At 44.2% G+C, this 18,445-nt stretch overlaps 1 protein-coding gene across 2 annotated transcripts in view; it reads left to right on the top strand.

The window, feature by feature from the left end:
- mxi1 (max interactor 1, dimerization protein) overlaps positions 1-15,988 on the top strand; it is a 30,541-nt gene extending 14,553 nt beyond the window's left edge. For both annotated transcript variants that reach the window (XM_083765333.1, XM_083765334.1), the window contains exons 4-6: positions 8,535-8,649; positions 10,634-10,817; positions 11,287-15,988. In XM_083765333.1, the coding sequence (XP_083621459.1) occupies positions 8,535-8,649; positions 10,634-10,817; positions 11,287-11,450 (463 nt within the window). In that variant the 3' untranslated portion in view covers positions 11,451-15,988. The remainder of the gene's footprint in view (positions 1-8,534; positions 8,650-10,633; positions 10,818-11,286) is intronic.
- The last annotated feature ends 2,457 nt before the right edge of the window (positions 15,989-18,445 follow it).

Here is an 18,445-nt window from a genome sequence, read left to right as displayed (position 1 = left end):
TTATAGTTGAACAAGCTTGTAGAATATTGTAGACTATTTTCATTTTTCAACTTTCAATGAAGTGTATATAAGGTTTAGATTCAGAATGACACACACACACACACACACACACACACACACACACACACACACACACACACACACACACACACACACACACACACACTCTCTTTAGGGGGGGGGGGGGGGGGGGGCTACAGCCTGCAGGAGAAAGTGAGCATTCTTCACATTCCACAATTGTGTTTGTCAAATGTAACAATTAGCCATCAGTACGCTCAATGGTTGATTCTACTGGTGGGGCAGCAGGTGTGGGGCACCATGCTACAAACACAAGCCAAGGCAGCGTTCACGTGGGGTTGTTTAGATTCAGTTTCTCCTGGCAGGCTGTTGGTGTCTTTCCCATTTCCCGGTCTCCCGTTGGTGTTTTGTCCACCTGGCCGATCGCTAAGGGTGACACAACTGGGGGTGACAGGCCCAAAGTTCCACCGCTTAATGGTTGAATTTGCTTGAAGAGACTTTACTCATCAAACTGGCAGAGAAACAGACAACAGGCTTAGTTCAGTTAGTCCAGTTTTTTTTTTCCTTCATTTGAATAGAAAATCTTCTGTAGAGATCAGCTGGTGAAAAGGATCACTAGGACATTGGCCATTGGCTGGCCTGCTGTAACCCAGCCCAGATCACTCATCTGTGTCGGCTCCCAAGGCTAGTTTCTGGGCAGATTACGAACAGACAGAAGTCCTCCCTCTCCATCTATCCCATCTGTCCATGTTTCATAAAAGAGAAGAGAAATGCATTGGTCTTTCATTGGAGAGAAGTCCACAGCAGCAGTTGAGGGGTGTGTGTGTGTGTGTGTGTGTGTGTGTGTGTGTGTGTGTGTGTGTGTGTGTGTGTGTGTGTGTGTGTGTGTGTGTGTGTGTGTGTGTGTGTGTGTGTGTGTGTGTGTGTGTGTGTGTGTGTGTGTGTGTGTGTGTGTGTGTGTGTGTGTGTGTGTGTGTGTGTGTGTGTGTGTGTGTGTGTGTGTGTGTGTGTGTGTCACACAGAAAGAGAATGTTTGGGAGCCGAGAAACGTGACGGATTAGCTAGCACGTCACCATCGGGCAACATATGACTCTGACCAATTTTCTTCAATGTAAAGACAGCCTCTCAAGTCCTCATTTGTTTACCTTTGCCCCGATAACACAGATTGTCATTTGAATTCATCACCCAGTGCATGAATTCTATTTTTCCATGAGCAATGAGAACATCTTGGACATGTTGTCCAGTGGCTGTTGATGACATTATGCTAGCATACATCATGTGTCAAACCATAGACGCATGTTTATGAGTGCATGTATTGTACTCACTTCAGAGGACAGCGTACGATGTGGTTTTTCAAGGACTGTTTGATTGCTTTCTCCAATTTCTGTTTTTGCTAGCCATAGCTGGACCATAGCTGGACCATTCCTCTGACATCCTAGATGGGTTTCTAACTGCAGTCCTTTCCTATACGATTGTAACCTATTTATGGTTGTTTTTGAGGCACATATGGTAAAGTCCAGCTTTGCAACCAGGCTATTATTTCGCTGTTTGATGACGATTCCAGCAGTCGGCCTAGAGAGTGTGGTAGTTTTCTTAAAAAAAAAAATCTCAACCAAATAAACAAACAAACAACAACAACAACCCCTTATTCAGTCAGGTGCCACTGTACTGTCTGTATGAAAATCCATGTGACCAAGGCTACAAACCCATAGCAGTCATGTGAGAGAGAGATAGAGCGCGAGAGGGAGCCAGAAGGGCCCCTGCGTAAAAGAGGGACAGAAAGAAAAGAGAAAAGCAGGGAATCATGGTCCATCCTTGCGAGGAAAAAAAAACAACCCTTGCCTTTGTGTTAACTTAGCCAACCAGTAAACAAAGATGGTGAGCAAATACAGAGAACCGTTGTTTGGCATGTTGCATGTTGTCCATGTTGTGCATGTGTCTGTGCATGCATGTGTAATACTCCCAAGCTGCGTGCGTGCGTGTGTGGAGTACAGTGCACCTATATGTATGTATGTATGTACAGTATGTATGTATGTATGAATGCATTGAAGGCACACGTACATGACAACACTGAGTAGTTGATATGAAAGACATACAGTTATATGGCGAGTAGTGGGCGGGGCCCGGCTCTCTACATGTATATTGTATGTGACCATCTGCAGTGAGTATAGATCAGTGTGCCACGCCACGGCGGCTCACTCACGTGCACTTTCATTCTCTCTGATCTCGGGGTGTGGCTACATGTGATGTCCTCCCCAGGCCCCTGAGCTAAGGCAACACTGCTTTGCTTTTATTATTTTTAGCTTCAGAATTATGGACTCTTTTGAAAACAAATACACTCAAATCACGGAAAAGGAAACCGTCCCTTCTGTTTATTTTTCTTTGTGTTGATTGGATTGCTCTCCTCTTCCTTAGTGAGATAATTCACTGCTGATTGGATGCCCGGTGCTCGATGGAAGGGGCCTTGGACTCGTTTAAATGGAGCTTTGTATTACATAGGGCACTGTAATAGCTCCAGTTATTGCTGTGAATTATGATTTGCGGTTGCCTCAAATGAGCCTTGACACTGCAAAGTAGGGAGAAGGGAAGAGGAAAGTAGTACCCTCTCATAAGCACTGATATATATTCCATCATACAATGGTGTCGCGTGCCGAAAATAGCCGCTCTATAAGCTCACAGGTCATTTATTCCGTGATGCGCCGTAAGCTTATACATTGGCTACTTTCGCCTCCATGGAGTCCATACGTACGGTGGAGCATAAATTGAGGCTTCATCCTTGCCAAGTCGAGAAGTCCTGTGTGATTTCTTCCTTGGTCGGTAAATTGCTAATGCAACGCTATCTTAATTTCCTTCTACATGTCAGTTTAGTAGATTTACAGTGGTTGGAACAGTGGTTGGTGATATGTAATTAGTGTGATAAGTGGGTGAAGGGTCATATTTCCCCTCTCTCTCTCATGTGGATTAAAAGTAGGTCAAACGGGGGGTGGGATTGCGTGTGCGTGCTTGTGCGAGTGTACATGTGTTAAAGGCATTTGAGAAAGCGGGGTTTTTCTGAAGAGTAAGTGTATTGGTCAGTTAAATCTGACCTTTTAAGAGCCCATCCAGTAATTATGTCAGACATCTTGGATGGCCTGAGAAGTCATTCATTATTTACTTATCCACAAGTTGGGTATCTAGGGCAAGCCATAGCTTTTCCTTCCAGTTTTCACACTGACTAACCGTGTCAGTTCCAAGGGAATTTGAAAAAAAAAATTGTGCAGAAACTAGTGGAGATTTTTCAGCACAGCCTTAAACCATGCAAGGTTTTATCCATGCAAGGCTTTTGAGAGCAGTGCAGTATTTCATCTATTAACTTCCTATTTCTCTTTAGGCACAAATCAATGTTAAGTTGGAAGTCATGAGATTTAGTCATAAGATTCTAAAACGTCATTATCGCACATAAGCAATCACAGGGTGGTTTTTTTGCCTACAGTGTACTTCTGTAAAAACTAAAGGCCACACTATGCGGGAGTGAGTGAGGATCACTTTAGTATCATAACACAATAGACTGCTATAATAATAACAAAATAAATATTCAGCTACAGCAGCGTAGTATAGTAGCAGTGCAAGCATGTCCATGGCCGCATCAGAACAAGTACACCTGTCACCTGTCTGAGCTACGTATACAGCTGGGCTTTCCCTTTAGGATATTGTCAGCAGTATTCATCTCTCTCCCTCTCTAGTGCTCTCTAAACCTCCAAACTGTACAGGGCGTCCAAATGGAAAGCAGAGAGGGGGAGTGGGCGAGCAGGATTGTGTCCTCCTCCACATAAACTGAATAGAGAGTAAGTGCATGCATATATACGCAAAGAGCTGGGTGAGGCAGGCCTGCCTTACGAAAACAAAAGGGGTGGGCTTCAAAATGCGGCTTTGAAAAGAGCTCCATTTTACTTTTATATGGCAGGCAGGGTGAACGGATCCTAGCATGGCATATAGCTGGTGTATGACGGAGAGAGAGAGAGAGACACCTGTGGTTATCCGGGGTGGATGTGATGGCGGTGGGGGGTAGATGGATATCGGGAGTGGTGGAAGAAAAGGTTTGGCGCAGTGACCCAGGGTTTAGCTGGCTGCTTGCTCACACAGCAGAGCTGCCCGCCTGTGTACCCATCTGGGCCTGTCGGGAACACAGAGGCCACAGGAACACACGCATGCGCGCACACACACACACACACACACACACACACACACGAGGAGTGGAAGCGTCACATTGTCTCAGGAGGAAAAGGAAGGCTGGCTGTGAGTGAGGAGAGCCTGCCAGCCATTGCTGTGACCACGCTGCTTGTATAATCCACTCTTGTCGGTCTGCAATCACATTGCTGTTTACACACAGCCTATTATTATTTCACTTATATGTGAAATATGTGCTAGTTCAGGTGCAAATTAATACGTAATAATGTTTGCAAAGTTGAACAGATTCCATGAATTCACTTAGAGGAGAAAAAAGAGTGAACCACGTATATAGCGCCATGTTAATTCTAAATATAGAGGGTTAAAGTGGTTAAGCTATCTTGTTCTAGCGGCATAGGGAACGAGCGAAAGGCGGAGACTTGGCCAAAACGACGTAGTTCCGGTCACCATGTTTTTTGCTATGAATGTGACGACATTTGTAAATACAACAGTGACCATTAAAATAAACACACTCATTGCCAGATGCTCTCCCCATTCGGCTGTGAAAACAGTATGGTATTATTTTTTCCCTTCTCTCTCTCTCTCTCTCTCTGTCTGGATCCTTCCCTAGTAAATAAGAGTTAAATTTAGGCCTATTTGTTGCTCTGTTGCTTTACTGCAGCAGGGGATTTGAGGTCCCCTGTTGTGCGTGACAATTCAGAGCATAGGTCTGCCTGGTAGCAACTGGCCATGTGTTATGTAATCTCGCATCACACAGAGAGTCTCCCATTCACACTAAAGTAATGCTAATTAAACGCCATTCATTGGTTCTGGACACGGTAAGTGAGAAGCAACGGGAATGACTAATGCTGACTAACAGTAGCCTGCGTTCTATTTGTGGCTGATCAATAAGCCTTATTAATGACAATGAGCTGTGACTGGCTGGAACACTTTGTTTTATCCCAGCTTGCCCCTGCTGAATGAAATGCTAGGCTAGCCATGCTAACTTCCTCTCTCTGACATAGCCCACTGGCCTGTGATGTCACGTCTTTAGTGAACCTCACCTTAGATAGCATCCCTAACCTCTGGCAGTCAATGAATGAGTTAACCTGCGGCTTCTAACAGACTAGACAGGAAGGGCTTCCCGTCTTGAAGGGTAACCCTTCCTCCCCCAAATAGTTCCCGTCCTGAATCTATGGCCATGGTACCTCCTCTGCTGTGAGGGAGGTTCTGGCTGATGGAGGTTCTGGCTGCAGAATGCAAATATTTAAGCTCACAAGCCATTTGTACTGTAAGCTGCAAAAAGCTTAAAGTCTTTGGCCCATGGTCTAAATGATAAGCATGTTCAGGCATTGGGACATTTGACCTCTCTAGCGAACAACACCAGCTGGAAAAGGGCCTCGTCAGTGACATTTAACTGGTCAACGTGACCTGTTGTGGGTCATGATGTTCGCACAGACTCCCATGTTGGACTGATGTTCTTGCTAATGGACGTACAGTACCATCTTGTCTTATTCATTCTCCCTCTCTCACTCCAGCCCTGCCTGATGATGATTCCCATTGGGCTGTGCCCTCGCTACCTCCAATCATAACATTCCGCAGAACCACTTGTAATGCAGACAAAGAGATTAGGCCTGCCTATCGACCGTGCCCACGCCAGAAGCACAGTGTGTGTGTGTGTGTGTGGCAGTTTTGAAGGCTACCATCCCGCAGTAAACTATAGCATTTGTACGGGAGGAGGACAGACATAGTGTCTCCTCGGAGGCGACGGAACACGGCAGACTGGAGAAACCGTAGCGACACTACGTCTGCCATCGTCACCATCGTCGTCACCAAGGGCGTGGAAGGGTGTTGGTGGTTTTCGCGCTTACTCAGCTGAAAAATACATGATTCACGGCCCGCAACCACATGGACTAATGAAGGCCTGAGTCTACCCTAAGCACTGTTATGGGTTTCTCTCATCAACTGGACGGTACTCTCCTAAAAAAATGTATCTAATCAATTCAGTCAATTATTATTGCATTGATTTGTTGATATGTACAGTATGCGTCTAAGACTCGAATAATAGAAACAATCAATAGTTGCAGCCCTGGTGGAGGTTGTCTGAGGTGTGGTTGTAGAGTTTTAATCTGCATGGGAGTGAAGCAGCAGTAGTAGTAGTGAGTGAAGAAGGCGGTGGTTGGTTGTGTGGTGGCGTGGCGTGGTGTGTGTGTGAGGAGTAGTAGGCCTGGTGTCTGGAGTTTGTTCACTCAACGCCCAGGCATGTAATGTAGGCAGACTGACATGTTCAGACGTGTCTGCAGACGCTCTGTCCTGCTGTGCCCTCCTCCTAGTCAGCTGCCTCGTCAGTCAAAAAGTGTACGTCGTGTGTGTGTGTGTATCTCAGATAGATTGGCGTTATGATAGTTTGTGTGTTGTACGCGGTTTGAGCTTGTGTTAACAACTTTAACCGCAGCATCCATATGCTTGGAGGAACATTGGCCCAGAATTGCAGATGTGACGTCAGATAAAGTACTAGTCAGCCAGGGCGCCTAATGGAGGGGAAAGGAACGGGTTGTTCTTCCACACGCGCCACGTCCTACCGGGGAAACTCCCCCCTATCAGATGATAAGGAGCAGCCTGATCACTCCTCAGGCATTGAAGAATGAGCTCAGGTCGGGGCTCTCAGGATTAGGCAATTGGCACCGGGTGAAAAAAGAGTTACAAAATCGTCTGAAAAAAAAAAGATTGTATAGGGCCAACTCAGGTGAAGTCCTTCCTAGTTGACTAATTCCGGAGGGTTTAAGTGGTTAAATCCAATTTCAAGATGCCCTAGACACCAGATTTAAAGAGGTTTAAGTAAGGTGTGTGTGTGTTGTACAATTATGAGCCCTGGGTACGACGTGTGCGCTTTGCGTCAGCTGTTCTGTCGCCTCACCGCTCTGCTGCTACTGTGTGTCCTGAACCTCACCCCGTCCCCGCCTGCGTCCGTGCAACAGGCGTGTGTGTGATTAATCGCGGCGTGTCATCTGCGTACGTGCGTGTCGATCGGGGCCACAGTAATAAGGAGCTGGTGGCAGGGTTAGGATAAGAGAGGCGGAGAGATAGATGGACTGCTCACTGATAAAGACTGAATGTGGGCTCCATTCGGCCCCATGAATAGAAGTGATTACACACTCAGACGACCAGAGACAGACTGATAGTTATCACCGTTAACCCCCCCCCCCCCCCACACACACACACACACACACACACACACACACACACATCTCCTGACTGTCCCCTTAATACTTCTGGTGGCACAAAAACACTGTACTGTACATGCACACACACCCTCCCCATAGGGCACTTGTTTTTCCACATAGTTTAACAGGACACACACACACACACACACGCACACGCACAATGGTAATAGCTTGCTCTCATGTGCTTATCAGGACTATCCATGCATAACTTTAACCTCCCCTCCTCCTACACACACACACACACACACACACACACACACACACACACACACAGACACTCCTGCTCAGCCAGCACTCACATGTCTCCAATACACATCTAGACAGCCTGTATTCAAAGCAGCAGAGCATAGCAGAGAGTCTAGTCTAGTGGGTTCCTTGGATGTGCCCTCGGAGGGGCCCCCCCTCCTTAATGGGGGAGTGGCCTTGGGTCTCAGGCTACTGCTTTGAGTCCTGCTGTCGTCCTGACGGCGGGCCGTGTTGGCCTGGCTGAAAGAGTAGGCCCTGCTAATGGTCTGCTGATTGTGTTATGGCCTCAATTATCTCCCTTTACCTCTCAACTCTGGGCCCATTAGCTGGGAAGATAGTAGTCGGGCTCCTGTCTGCAGTCACGGACATAACGGGGACTGTCAAGATGATGGAGAGTGGGAGTCCGGGTGGGCGGGGGGGTACAGGAAATGCGTTGCACCTATCCTGTCCCTCTCTCAGCTGAAACGGCTTCATCTTTGTAGCGTAGACGACGAGACGGGCTACTATAAGTAGACAGAGTGGAATGTGTACCACTGGCTAGAAGGGTAATGGATCTGTGGAAGGTTTAACAAGACATGACTAATGTGTGATGTCTCCGCAGACGTCTCTTGAACTGTGTGCGTCCCATTAGGGTCGTGCAATCAAAAGGCTCATCCTGAAGTTTAGAGGTGACCCTTGAGCAAAGCATGAGATTTGGTTTTGGGCTAATGTCTTCATGATGAACCGCTGGTAAAATCACAATGTGTAATATACTTAATTGAGTTCAGGGCTCTATATACTAGGCCTGCTTCTTTTTTCCCTGTCTACACCAAATGCCCAAAACACGTTGCAAGCTGATTCATGTGGTTAATAATGTTGTGACTGCATCATCTGATCTTTCGTCTCCCCTGTTCTTTGCAGACGAGCTCACCTGAGGCTGTGTTTGGAGCGATTGAAGTCACTCATACCACTGGGACCAGACTGCAACCGTCACACCACGTTGGGCCTGCTCAACAAGGCCAAAAATCACATAAAGGTAACGTAAAGGGGCACAAAAATATGATATCAAAGTCTGACCAAAGTAAACACTTAAAGGACAATTCCGGGCCTGGGCTGGGCCGTGGCTCAGCGGTCCAGGCACCTAGGCTGGTAATCCAGTCTGGCAGACAGTGTGCCGCGGGTTCGACTCTCGATCCCGACGGCCTTTACGGCATGTCACTCCCCCATCTCTCTCCCCCTTTTCCTGTCAGCCTACTGTCTGTCCCTCCATAAAGATATATAAAATAAAGGCGAAAGCCACACAAAAAAGGACAATTCTGGATTAACCATCTTCTTACCTTAATCTGATGTTATTACCGGTATATCCAATAACGAGTGGTAGAGGTGAAACTTTTATGACATAATTCCAAACAGAGCTCTCACCGTGCACGCTGGGTCATGCGCTACATTTCTTATTTTAATCGCTTGAAAGCGCTTCTTCCCCCCCCCCCCCCCCCCCCCCCCCCTCCCTACACATCCGTCTTTCATAATGACAAAATTCGATGAACAGTGTTTTGTCCAAAAGGGGTTTCTGTAAGAAAGGCAAATGAGACTATGACCTAGCGTGCATGCTCTGCGCTCCGGTGGGCTCTGTTTGGAGTTATGTAATACATTTTTCACTTCTACCACTCGTTTTTGGATATTAATAACATAGTAAGAAAATGGTTCATCCGGAATTCAACTTTAATTGAATATTTGCTTAGCTTCCCTGATAGTTTCAGCTAGCTAACTAGCCCAGTTGTTTTGGTTTGAAAATAGAAGATGTAAATAAAAAATAGAAGATAGTTATGTACATTTGATTGATAGTTTGGGTATTTGGGTATTGGGTGCTAATACCGGAAGTAAATGGCTCAGCTCATTGTGTTCAGTTGAACAGAAACGGAAAATGTATTGTCTGGCCTAGCTGTCAAGTGAATCATAACAATCTCTCTAGCCTAGATCGGCCCTTTTTTTCTATTTGTCATGCAATGAAGTATATAGGGCTTTAAGTGGTTAAACCTCCAGAATGGCGAGTGGCAAACATTTTCACCCTCCAAAATGAGTGGAATACACCTTCCACCTCTGGAGTAGCTGTGAAATTGACAAAAGTCAACAGCACTTGGTTACTGTTAACTGACTGCCTTGGTATATAGCCTAATGCTGAGGCGCACACACACCACTGTGTGACAGCCTGATGTCTACAGTACCTCATGCTTCTCCCCATCCATTTAAAAAACAAAAACACAAGCATGTGACTGCGTGAGATGGAGCAGCTTGCACGTGGAAAGCCAAGTGTGTGACTGTGTTGACATCACAGAATCAGGAGAGGCACAAAGCCTGAATTGTTACCGCGTGTCTCCGCCTTCTGCTGCTGCTGCAACTTGAGTCATGACAACAGCTATGGACGACTTCTTCATCTGGTCGCCCGGGAGTCGTGTCCATCGCTGTTGGCGGCGGCCGTGACACGGTGCGAGGAGGGGTCTGACATGTGGCTGTGTCATTCAGCGCTCTAGCTGCTACCTGTTGTGTAGAGAGACACTAGTAGTAAACAAAGGGGGTCTGGCATAGAAGTTACCACGCTGTTAACAATGCAGGTAAAGAAAGTTGCCATTGTTTTTGCTGGAAAGATTGAAAGGACACAATGGGGGATTGGTGACTGAATGCTGATGCTGGGCTTTCAGGCCTTTGAAATGGATATAGGACTCTCTGCTGTCTCTTTAACCTCCATCAACCGGCCGTCCGTATTTTGGGACTATGTCATTATAGGTGAAGAAGATGGTCAAAAACAAAAAAACAAATATAGCAGATCTACAACAAGCTTGCATGTTGTAAACTTGTAGATTTTCATTTTCTGTTATGCAACCAAGTACACCTGCCTCTTAATTGCGTTTGTGACCTGATTCATGGCGCATTTTGTCATGATATCATCAACATGAAAAGCCTCCGGCCTAACAGTTTTGCTTTCTGCCCCCCCCCCCGCCCAAACTCTTTCCTCTGGACAGAAACTTGAAGACGCGGACAGGAAGAGCCAGTACCAGCTGGACTCCCTGGAGCGCGAGCAGCGTCACCTCCAGCGTCAGCTGGACCTTCTGAAGGGCGGCAGTGGGGCCCCAGTGGAGGGGGAGAGGATACGCATGGACAGTGTGGGCTCCACCCTCTGCTCCGAGCCCTCCGACTCTGACCAAGGTGAGCAGCTCGAGTTAATAGTCTTTTTTTGGAAAGGTGGGAACTGGTGGGAACTTTTTTTCCCCCCAATGTCAAACCCATTACTTTTCAGGAAATGTACTCCAATGTTTCCAATGTTATTTGAGTATTATTTAGTCGCAAGCTATTGTTAATGCTTTTCTTACTTCTTTATATTTAAAATCAAAGATTTTGCAAAGATAACAGATCTACATGCTCACAACAAAGTATTTTGTGCTTGTAGATCGGCTATTTGTGTGATGAAGTGGTGCATTACAACAACAAAAAACACCCCACCATAAACAGAAATATGGGGACGTAAGCGTTCTGCGTAACAGCAATGTTATCCTTAATGGTAGCAGCTTAGGGAACGGCATTTTCACCTCTCTCCGCAGAAGGTCAATAAGAAAGTATAATGTTTGTTTATTGTACGTTGGTAAATTGTGTATCCCCCTTCCCCTGTTGTCTGCAGAGGAGATCGAGGTGGATGTGGAAAGCACAGAGTTCTCCCATGGAGAGATGGACAGCGTGAGCACGGCCAGCACCAGCGACCTAGACGACCACAGCAGCCTGCAGAGTGTAGCCAGCGACGAGGGCTACTCCTCCTGCAGCGTCAAACTTGCCTTCTCCTCCTAGAGACCCGCCTCCCCACCCCGCACACACTCCAGATCACGCCCGCCCGCCCCGCCTATCCATCCAGTTACCTCTGATGACACCCATGATTGCCCCAAGCTGGGGTGTTGTCGCTTTCCCATGTCGTTCCAGCCTGTCGTTGGCAACTTCCCGTCCCATCTCCAACTCCTTGCTCCACCTTCCCCCCAATACGCTGCTCCACCCACAGATCTCCACCACCTCCTCTCCAAGCAGAAGCCCTGGGCCAGCACTGTCACCAGGGACCCAGCACTCCACCCAGACAGAGACAACAAAATTGCAGTTTATGATCCTGACATCATGAGACGGCAAAGTGCTTTTAGAGTCGATATTTATTTTACAGAGAGATCAGATCATAGACTGGGTTGATATGAAAATCTCTGATCATCATCTCAATTTTAAACCCATCTTTTATTGAAGGGTATGAATTAAAAACACACACACAAACAAACACACACACACACACACACACACACACGGTAGTATATTTTTTCTGTAGGGTGACGTAACGTTACTTTCAGACATTTCCTTCAACACAATCATCCACCATTTCTTTGACATGCTACCCCTGGATTTGATCCAAAATATACTTAGATTCCCATAATGCAGTAATACTTTGTGGTCGCTGTGTTCCTCCCTGTTTGTGTGTGAGGGTGTTGAACTGATCCCGTGTCAGCTCTGTCTTCTGCTGGAATTGGATTCACCACTTGAACCCTAGCATCCGTAATGTGACCTTTTGAGAAAATAGCAGATCTACAAGCGCACAACAACTCGCGTTGTGAACTCGCAGATGGACTGTTTTCTGCGAAGATATTTGGTGTATAGTGAAAACAAGAGGGGGCCTAGGGTAGAGCCCTTGGTAATATGGTCAACTAAGTATAGGGTTTAAGTGGTTGAAGAAATAAGAACAAGTGTAATTTGGACAATGGCGAACTGTGGGTTAACTTGCCATATCAAAATAGTTTGGCCCCTTTTACGTGTCCTATTTTATTTTAAATATATCGTAAACCTTGTCTTATGTCTTTCGTTACCTCTGCTCGACACCGCAGCAACTTGGACACTTGAATTGGTGCTATTGTGAAACAAACCAATGGGAAAGCAGATCAATAACTAAACAATGAGCAATCAACCGAATCTGCCATGACCCTTTCCCTTTCCATCCGATCGGAGTGGGGGGGGGGGGTTTAACCACATACATTCCCATCATCTGTGGATGCTCGGTGCATTTTTGAAAGAGTGGAAATTGCAATGTGTTTTGTTTTCCGTTTTGTTTTTCTTTCTCAACAAGCAGCTACAAACAAGCTATCGTGCACTCGCCTACTTTAGAGCTGTCCATAGACAAACGGCACAAAAACCAAGAAGTAAAAAAGCAAATGTGTTCAATAGACTTTGGAATAGATGTCCATCCTCTTTCCAGCAGTAACAAGCAATAACTCTTCATCGTTGTTTTTGTCTCCGCAGTTTGAACTTCTTTTTTTCTTTCTCTCTCAAAAGACACATAGCTGTGCGTGTGTGTGTGTGTGTGTGTGTGTGTGTGCGTGTGTGTGTGTGTGTGTGTGTGTGTGTGTAACCGTCCAAAAAGCAAATTCGACTTGCTTGTTTTTGTACATATATACAAATAGCTTAAGAAATTCAAGACAAAAAAAGGAAATTGAAAAGGAGGAAAACATGGTAGAGCTCATGGATAGAACTATTTGCCTCTGTTGCTGTTTGACCTGTGTTTATTGTGCATTTTAAATTATATTTTTGGACAGATTTTATCTTCTCCAGAGTGGCAGTGGATGTGGCATGAACAGTATTACTTTGTTCATTTTGCTGGTTGAAACGTTCAAAAGTTACTATAACTCTGTAGCTGCCCTAAAAAAACAACAGTTACTTTTCAAGACAAAAAGAGATAACTAAATCAGAACAACTTTGTATCCAGGCCACGCTCAAAGACTTCTGTTCATGAATGCTGAGTCTGCGTGGCACACTTTATTATTTATTAGACATGTTTCTTTATTTTATTTTTGTGGATTTCCTTTTTATTTTACATGAATGAAAACGCTGTATGGCATTCCTCTGGTGATCTGTGGAGTTAACCACTTATTCCCTATTTTAAAAGTATATTGAAAAAAGCCGATCTACCAACTCACATTGCGTCACATCGTAGAATCTTTGAAAATATTTGAACCTTTTTGGAAAATTATAAAAAACGTCCAAAATTAAGACTGCAGGTGGTTAAGGTTTGAAAAAAAAAGAAAAGAAAAGGGCATATGACGTTATTGCCTGTGTTAAAGAGGTCACTGACTACTTCCCCCCTTCCCCGCAATCGTTACTGAGGTCACCCTCAAATTGCACTTCGACCCGAGTACCCCCCCCCCCCCCCCCACCACCACATGAAAAATAAACACCGCCCTGAATTGATTTTCATTTTAAATATTTATTCCTATTCAGAAAAAGTAAAGCATGAAAAAAAAAAAAGATAAGTTATATTATTTTTGTCGTCTTCTCTCCTTGATTCTATCTCCTCATTCCTAATTTTAAGAATTGTATATGTGATGGATTTCCTTTTTTTTCTTGATTATTTTTCTTTTCATCTTTTTGGGGGGGTAAAAAAAAAAAAGTTATGTAGCCATGTTATGTTTTTTTTTATTTCGTTTTTCTGATGTTTTATTTGATAGACACTTGAAATGTAATGGGCCCCTAAGCTGCTCCTAGTGGTGAGCCTCGACTGTTTGGAATTGACAGCCTTGTCCAAGATGCCCACTTGACAATAATCGGTTTAATCAAAATGGCCGGACCCCCATCTTTCGGAATTGTGCTCACATGTGTACCTGACTGTCCTCTTCTTTTCTTAAATCTTCTGAAGTGTCTTGACCTAGTCTGCTTTGACGGATTTCTACTTTGTTATACACGACGGGGTCAAGTGCCAAAAATAGCGATCTATTTTGCTCAGTGTGGCGGATCTGTGATGCGTTGTGGGCTTTTTTGATCAGCTATTTTACGCTCGCTACAGTGTCATAAGATATGACATATCCGTATGAATCGGGTTTAGGGGGCATTTCTGGACAAGGCTTATGAATAGCCAAGTCTAACTGGCAAATTCTGAGCCGGCTACTACCCAATAAAGGGGTCTAAAGTCCTCTTTTCCTCTTATTAGGAGGATTGTAGTCTCTATTAGACTTAATGTTTTAGCTGACAACATGTGTCTTACATTTACAAGGCCTCCACCTGAGGATTTAAGAAGTAAAAGAAAAACAAATCCTTGTGTCTCAGAGGTAGATCATTATGGTGTATATTTTGACATATAACCTCTGGGGTGGAACTTAACGTTGAGGTTGTTGGACTTGGCATTTATCTCAGAAGGTCACCGCTTTGGTGCTCCTGTCTTCAAACAAAACGCCAAACCACCTCAAACACCCACGGTGTCCTCTGGTCTCCCTGAGGGGCAGTTTATATTTACTCTGCCCCCCTCGATTTATTAAACTCTCATCTTCTCCCAGTGTCTTTTGTTTGATCTGTCAGTTTTATGAATCTGCACTGCTGAGGAGGAAAAAGAGCCCATGTTTGACAACAAAGAGTTTGGTCAAATAGTACTTGCAAATAATACTTTTAACCACACGAACCCTACCGTCCCTCTTCCGGGCATTTTTAATAAGAGGCAAAGATTCAGAGAAAATAGCTGCTGTACAAGCTCACAAAACTTCAGCAATTTCTGCTAAGAAGAAACATGTATATATTTTTGCAAATACTATTAGACTAATGTCTGACTTCTATTGTGTGTGCATGTGTGTGTGACTGTGTGTGTGTGTGTGTGTGTGTGTGTGTGTGTGTGTGTATTCTGTGGCTGTGCATGAGTACGCCTTGCCCCAGATCAGTCTGTGTTAAACAGGGTTCGGTTCATGTTAAGTTCATTCAATTCAGTTCACTCAAAGGTTTTCTTCAAAGTTCAAAACTGGAAATCTTTTGCTATTGAAAACATTATACCGTAGACGTAGACATCCACTCTTATTAAAAAATATATATAATATTGGTTGTAATTTACACTACAAATTGAGTCAGTAGATAATGAAGCACAGGGCTTCTTATAAGCTGAAGCACAGGGTTTCTTATTTCTCACCAAGCTGCAATGTTAAACAAGAAAATGAAGTCACACATTGATGATTGTGATTCTTTGTTCTTTTTTTTTTTACTCCGTTTACTGTTAAGGATATGAATACAATCTAGTCAAGGCTTCATGTACAGTATAATGAACATTTCCAGCTTTGCAGTTTGTAAAGAAATTAACTTGGAAAAAGTGGACATGCACAATTTCTTTTGAACCCTTATCCGATGTTGGGGTCTTGGGGCAGCACCATGGGAGATTTGAATGAGAGGGTCCTTGAGTTCAATGTAGTTCAACCAAGCAATCCCACTAAGGGAAGTCTCCCTGTTGTTTCTGAACTTGTGGCCATCCTTTGTAAAACATGCACTCTGTTGAGGATTCTAGCCGTGTAAGTTGAAGATGCAATACTTACAATAATAAAAAAAAACATTGTCATTCCTGACTCCAAAGTATTTTTTCTCTATAAAATGCTATCCACTTAATTGAGGTCAAACATGCTTTAAAATTCTCCGTCTGTGTATGTACAGGAATAAGTTTGCTATCAAAAGAGTTCCCTGCTAAACATATTTGTTTGTGCCTGTTATTTCTTCAGTGCTTTTCTTAGCCTTTAAGGCCCTTTATTGATAGCAGTAGTGGAGATCGGAAATGGATCAATCAATTGGTCTGCCCCGGCCTGGGAGTCCATTAATAAATCCAAGTTTGTTTATATATTATTTTGCTAATCAGTTTTGTACTTCAACTTCAAATTGTTTTATCGTATTTAGCCACCACCTAATACTCGTACAAATCAGTATCAATCTCTGTGAAAAATGTAAAAATTTCAAACTAGGGGTTTTTCATGATTCTTCTGAATCCATTCCAAGCATTAGTTTTGCACAAAATACGCTCCTTGGGCAAAAAACAGCCATAGCCACTTGCCCAAATGTGCCCAAAATGTGCTGACCTCATCACATTTGTCATGACGTCTATGGCCGTTTTTTAGCCCAAGGAGGGTTTTTTGTGCAAAACTAATGCTTGGAATGGATTCAGAATCATGAAACCCCCTAGTTTGACATGTCACATGCTACTTACAGCATAAGGAAAGTTTGACAATTTTGCCTGCCGGATGGTAGGGTCACAAGAAACGCCTATAAAGAAATTGCCCAATACTGACAGCCGGTCAGCAAGTGGATTCATGAATGTATACAAATATACAATATTTTAGGCCAATAAAAAAGACTATATACCAAATGTCCCACTTTAAGCAAAAGAAGCCTGTCGGCTGTCGGACTCTACACTGTCAGGGTTCAATTAAACGTCAAGATTGTACTGTGCAAGATTTTAATACTTTGTGTGGTTTTGTGCGTGTGGGATCTGAAGGGGTGTTGTGGGGAGGGTTAGGTTTTGTGCGTGTGGGATCTGAACTGAAGGGGTGTTGTGGGGAGGGTTACAAACATTGACATGTTATTTGTCAGACCACACAAACATTCAACACATGCTGTATTCTTCTTTAGCGGTCACAGCTTGTGAAAAAACTCATCAGAGGCACAACAACCTCCCAGGTTGTACAAAACCTCAGCGCGCCTTTGAAGACGTTTGCACAGAGAAAATGAATTGTCTTCAATATTATGAATGCACTGCACAAATAGCCCTACATCATTAACCAAGATGTCATTTTTTAAACACGTGTCTATAGCTTCAGCCAGCATGGACATCTGTGTTAGTTAAAACTATGTCACATGTGTATGTGTTATTGGCATCTTGAAAATGAGTGAAACGAAGGACATTCAGCTATTCTAATTTACAGGCCCTGGACGTCTCATAATGATTACAACAAATTAACCATTCAGTAATATTTGAATTACATTAACAAATTTAACAACACCATTGTTAAAATGCTTGTATGGTAAATGTTTCCTATATTCGGTATTCGGTATTCGGCCAAGAATTTCCCTTTCCGTGTTTGTTCTCAGAATTAAACTTGGTCCTGGAAAGTTTAAAAGGGTTTATTACATTTGAGTAACCCTCAATGGCCTAAATTTAACAAAATCAATGGCCAAAGAAGGGCCCCAGCTAAGCCCTTTTCAGGGCCTCAAAGTCAAACCCAGTAGGTCTATACTGCGTGGCCCAATTTCCCAGAAGGGCCCCGGAGAGCCAAGGCAAGGGCCCCTGGGCCATGGCCCCACTGGCCCAATAGATAATTTGGTCCTGGCCAGATATTATACAGAATATACAAGATTACATAGGAAACGGTCGCCTGTGAATACAATATTAGCATACCGGTGATACCGCACACTTTCCCCCAGACTGGAACCTTCAGATTCTGCTTGAATGTATCCCGGCAGCAGTAGTAGCTAAGCTAGGCCTATATGAAAAGTGTCAGCATTGCTTTAATACAGGTTATTACACACACACATTGGGATGAGTATAGGCCTATGCAGTGTCCCATAATGTTTGAAAGATGTACTTGTGTTTTGTTTTGATAGCCTACTATCGAAAGAGAATTTACCAAGAGCAGAGACATTTTGTTCATAGTAAACTGGGGAGGTGCTGCCACCTAGAGGACGGAAAGAAGCAATGGTCTCCCCTCATCCGCCATGAAGTATGACGCCAAACATCTCTTCCACGTTGTCGAAGCTGCGTAAAAACATAACAGTAGCATAAATACCACCGGCTAAGTTGTAACTAAGTACATTAGGTCTACTCGAGTTAGCGTACTTTTTAATTTAGCCTACTTTCTAGTTTCTACCAGTCCACTACTAGGCCGTTGGAACTTGGGGAAGCGTTTGAAAATGGACGTGCAGGGATCCTGCCTTTCTACTTTGATGCATGTTTCATTCATACTACATCTTACGGTGGACCCTTGACTCAGATTCTCAGATCGGCATCTGAAATATGTAAGTTTTATTTTGAT

This window comes from Protomyctophum parallelum (genome assembly GCF_964188405.1).
Source record: "Protomyctophum parallelum genome assembly, chromosome: 5".
Classification (NCBI taxonomy): domain Eukaryota; kingdom Metazoa; phylum Chordata; class Actinopteri; order Myctophiformes; family Myctophidae; genus Protomyctophum; species Protomyctophum parallelum.
The sequence above is the reverse complement of the archived record's forward strand: the minus strand, read 5'-3'. Positions and strand labels throughout refer to the sequence as shown.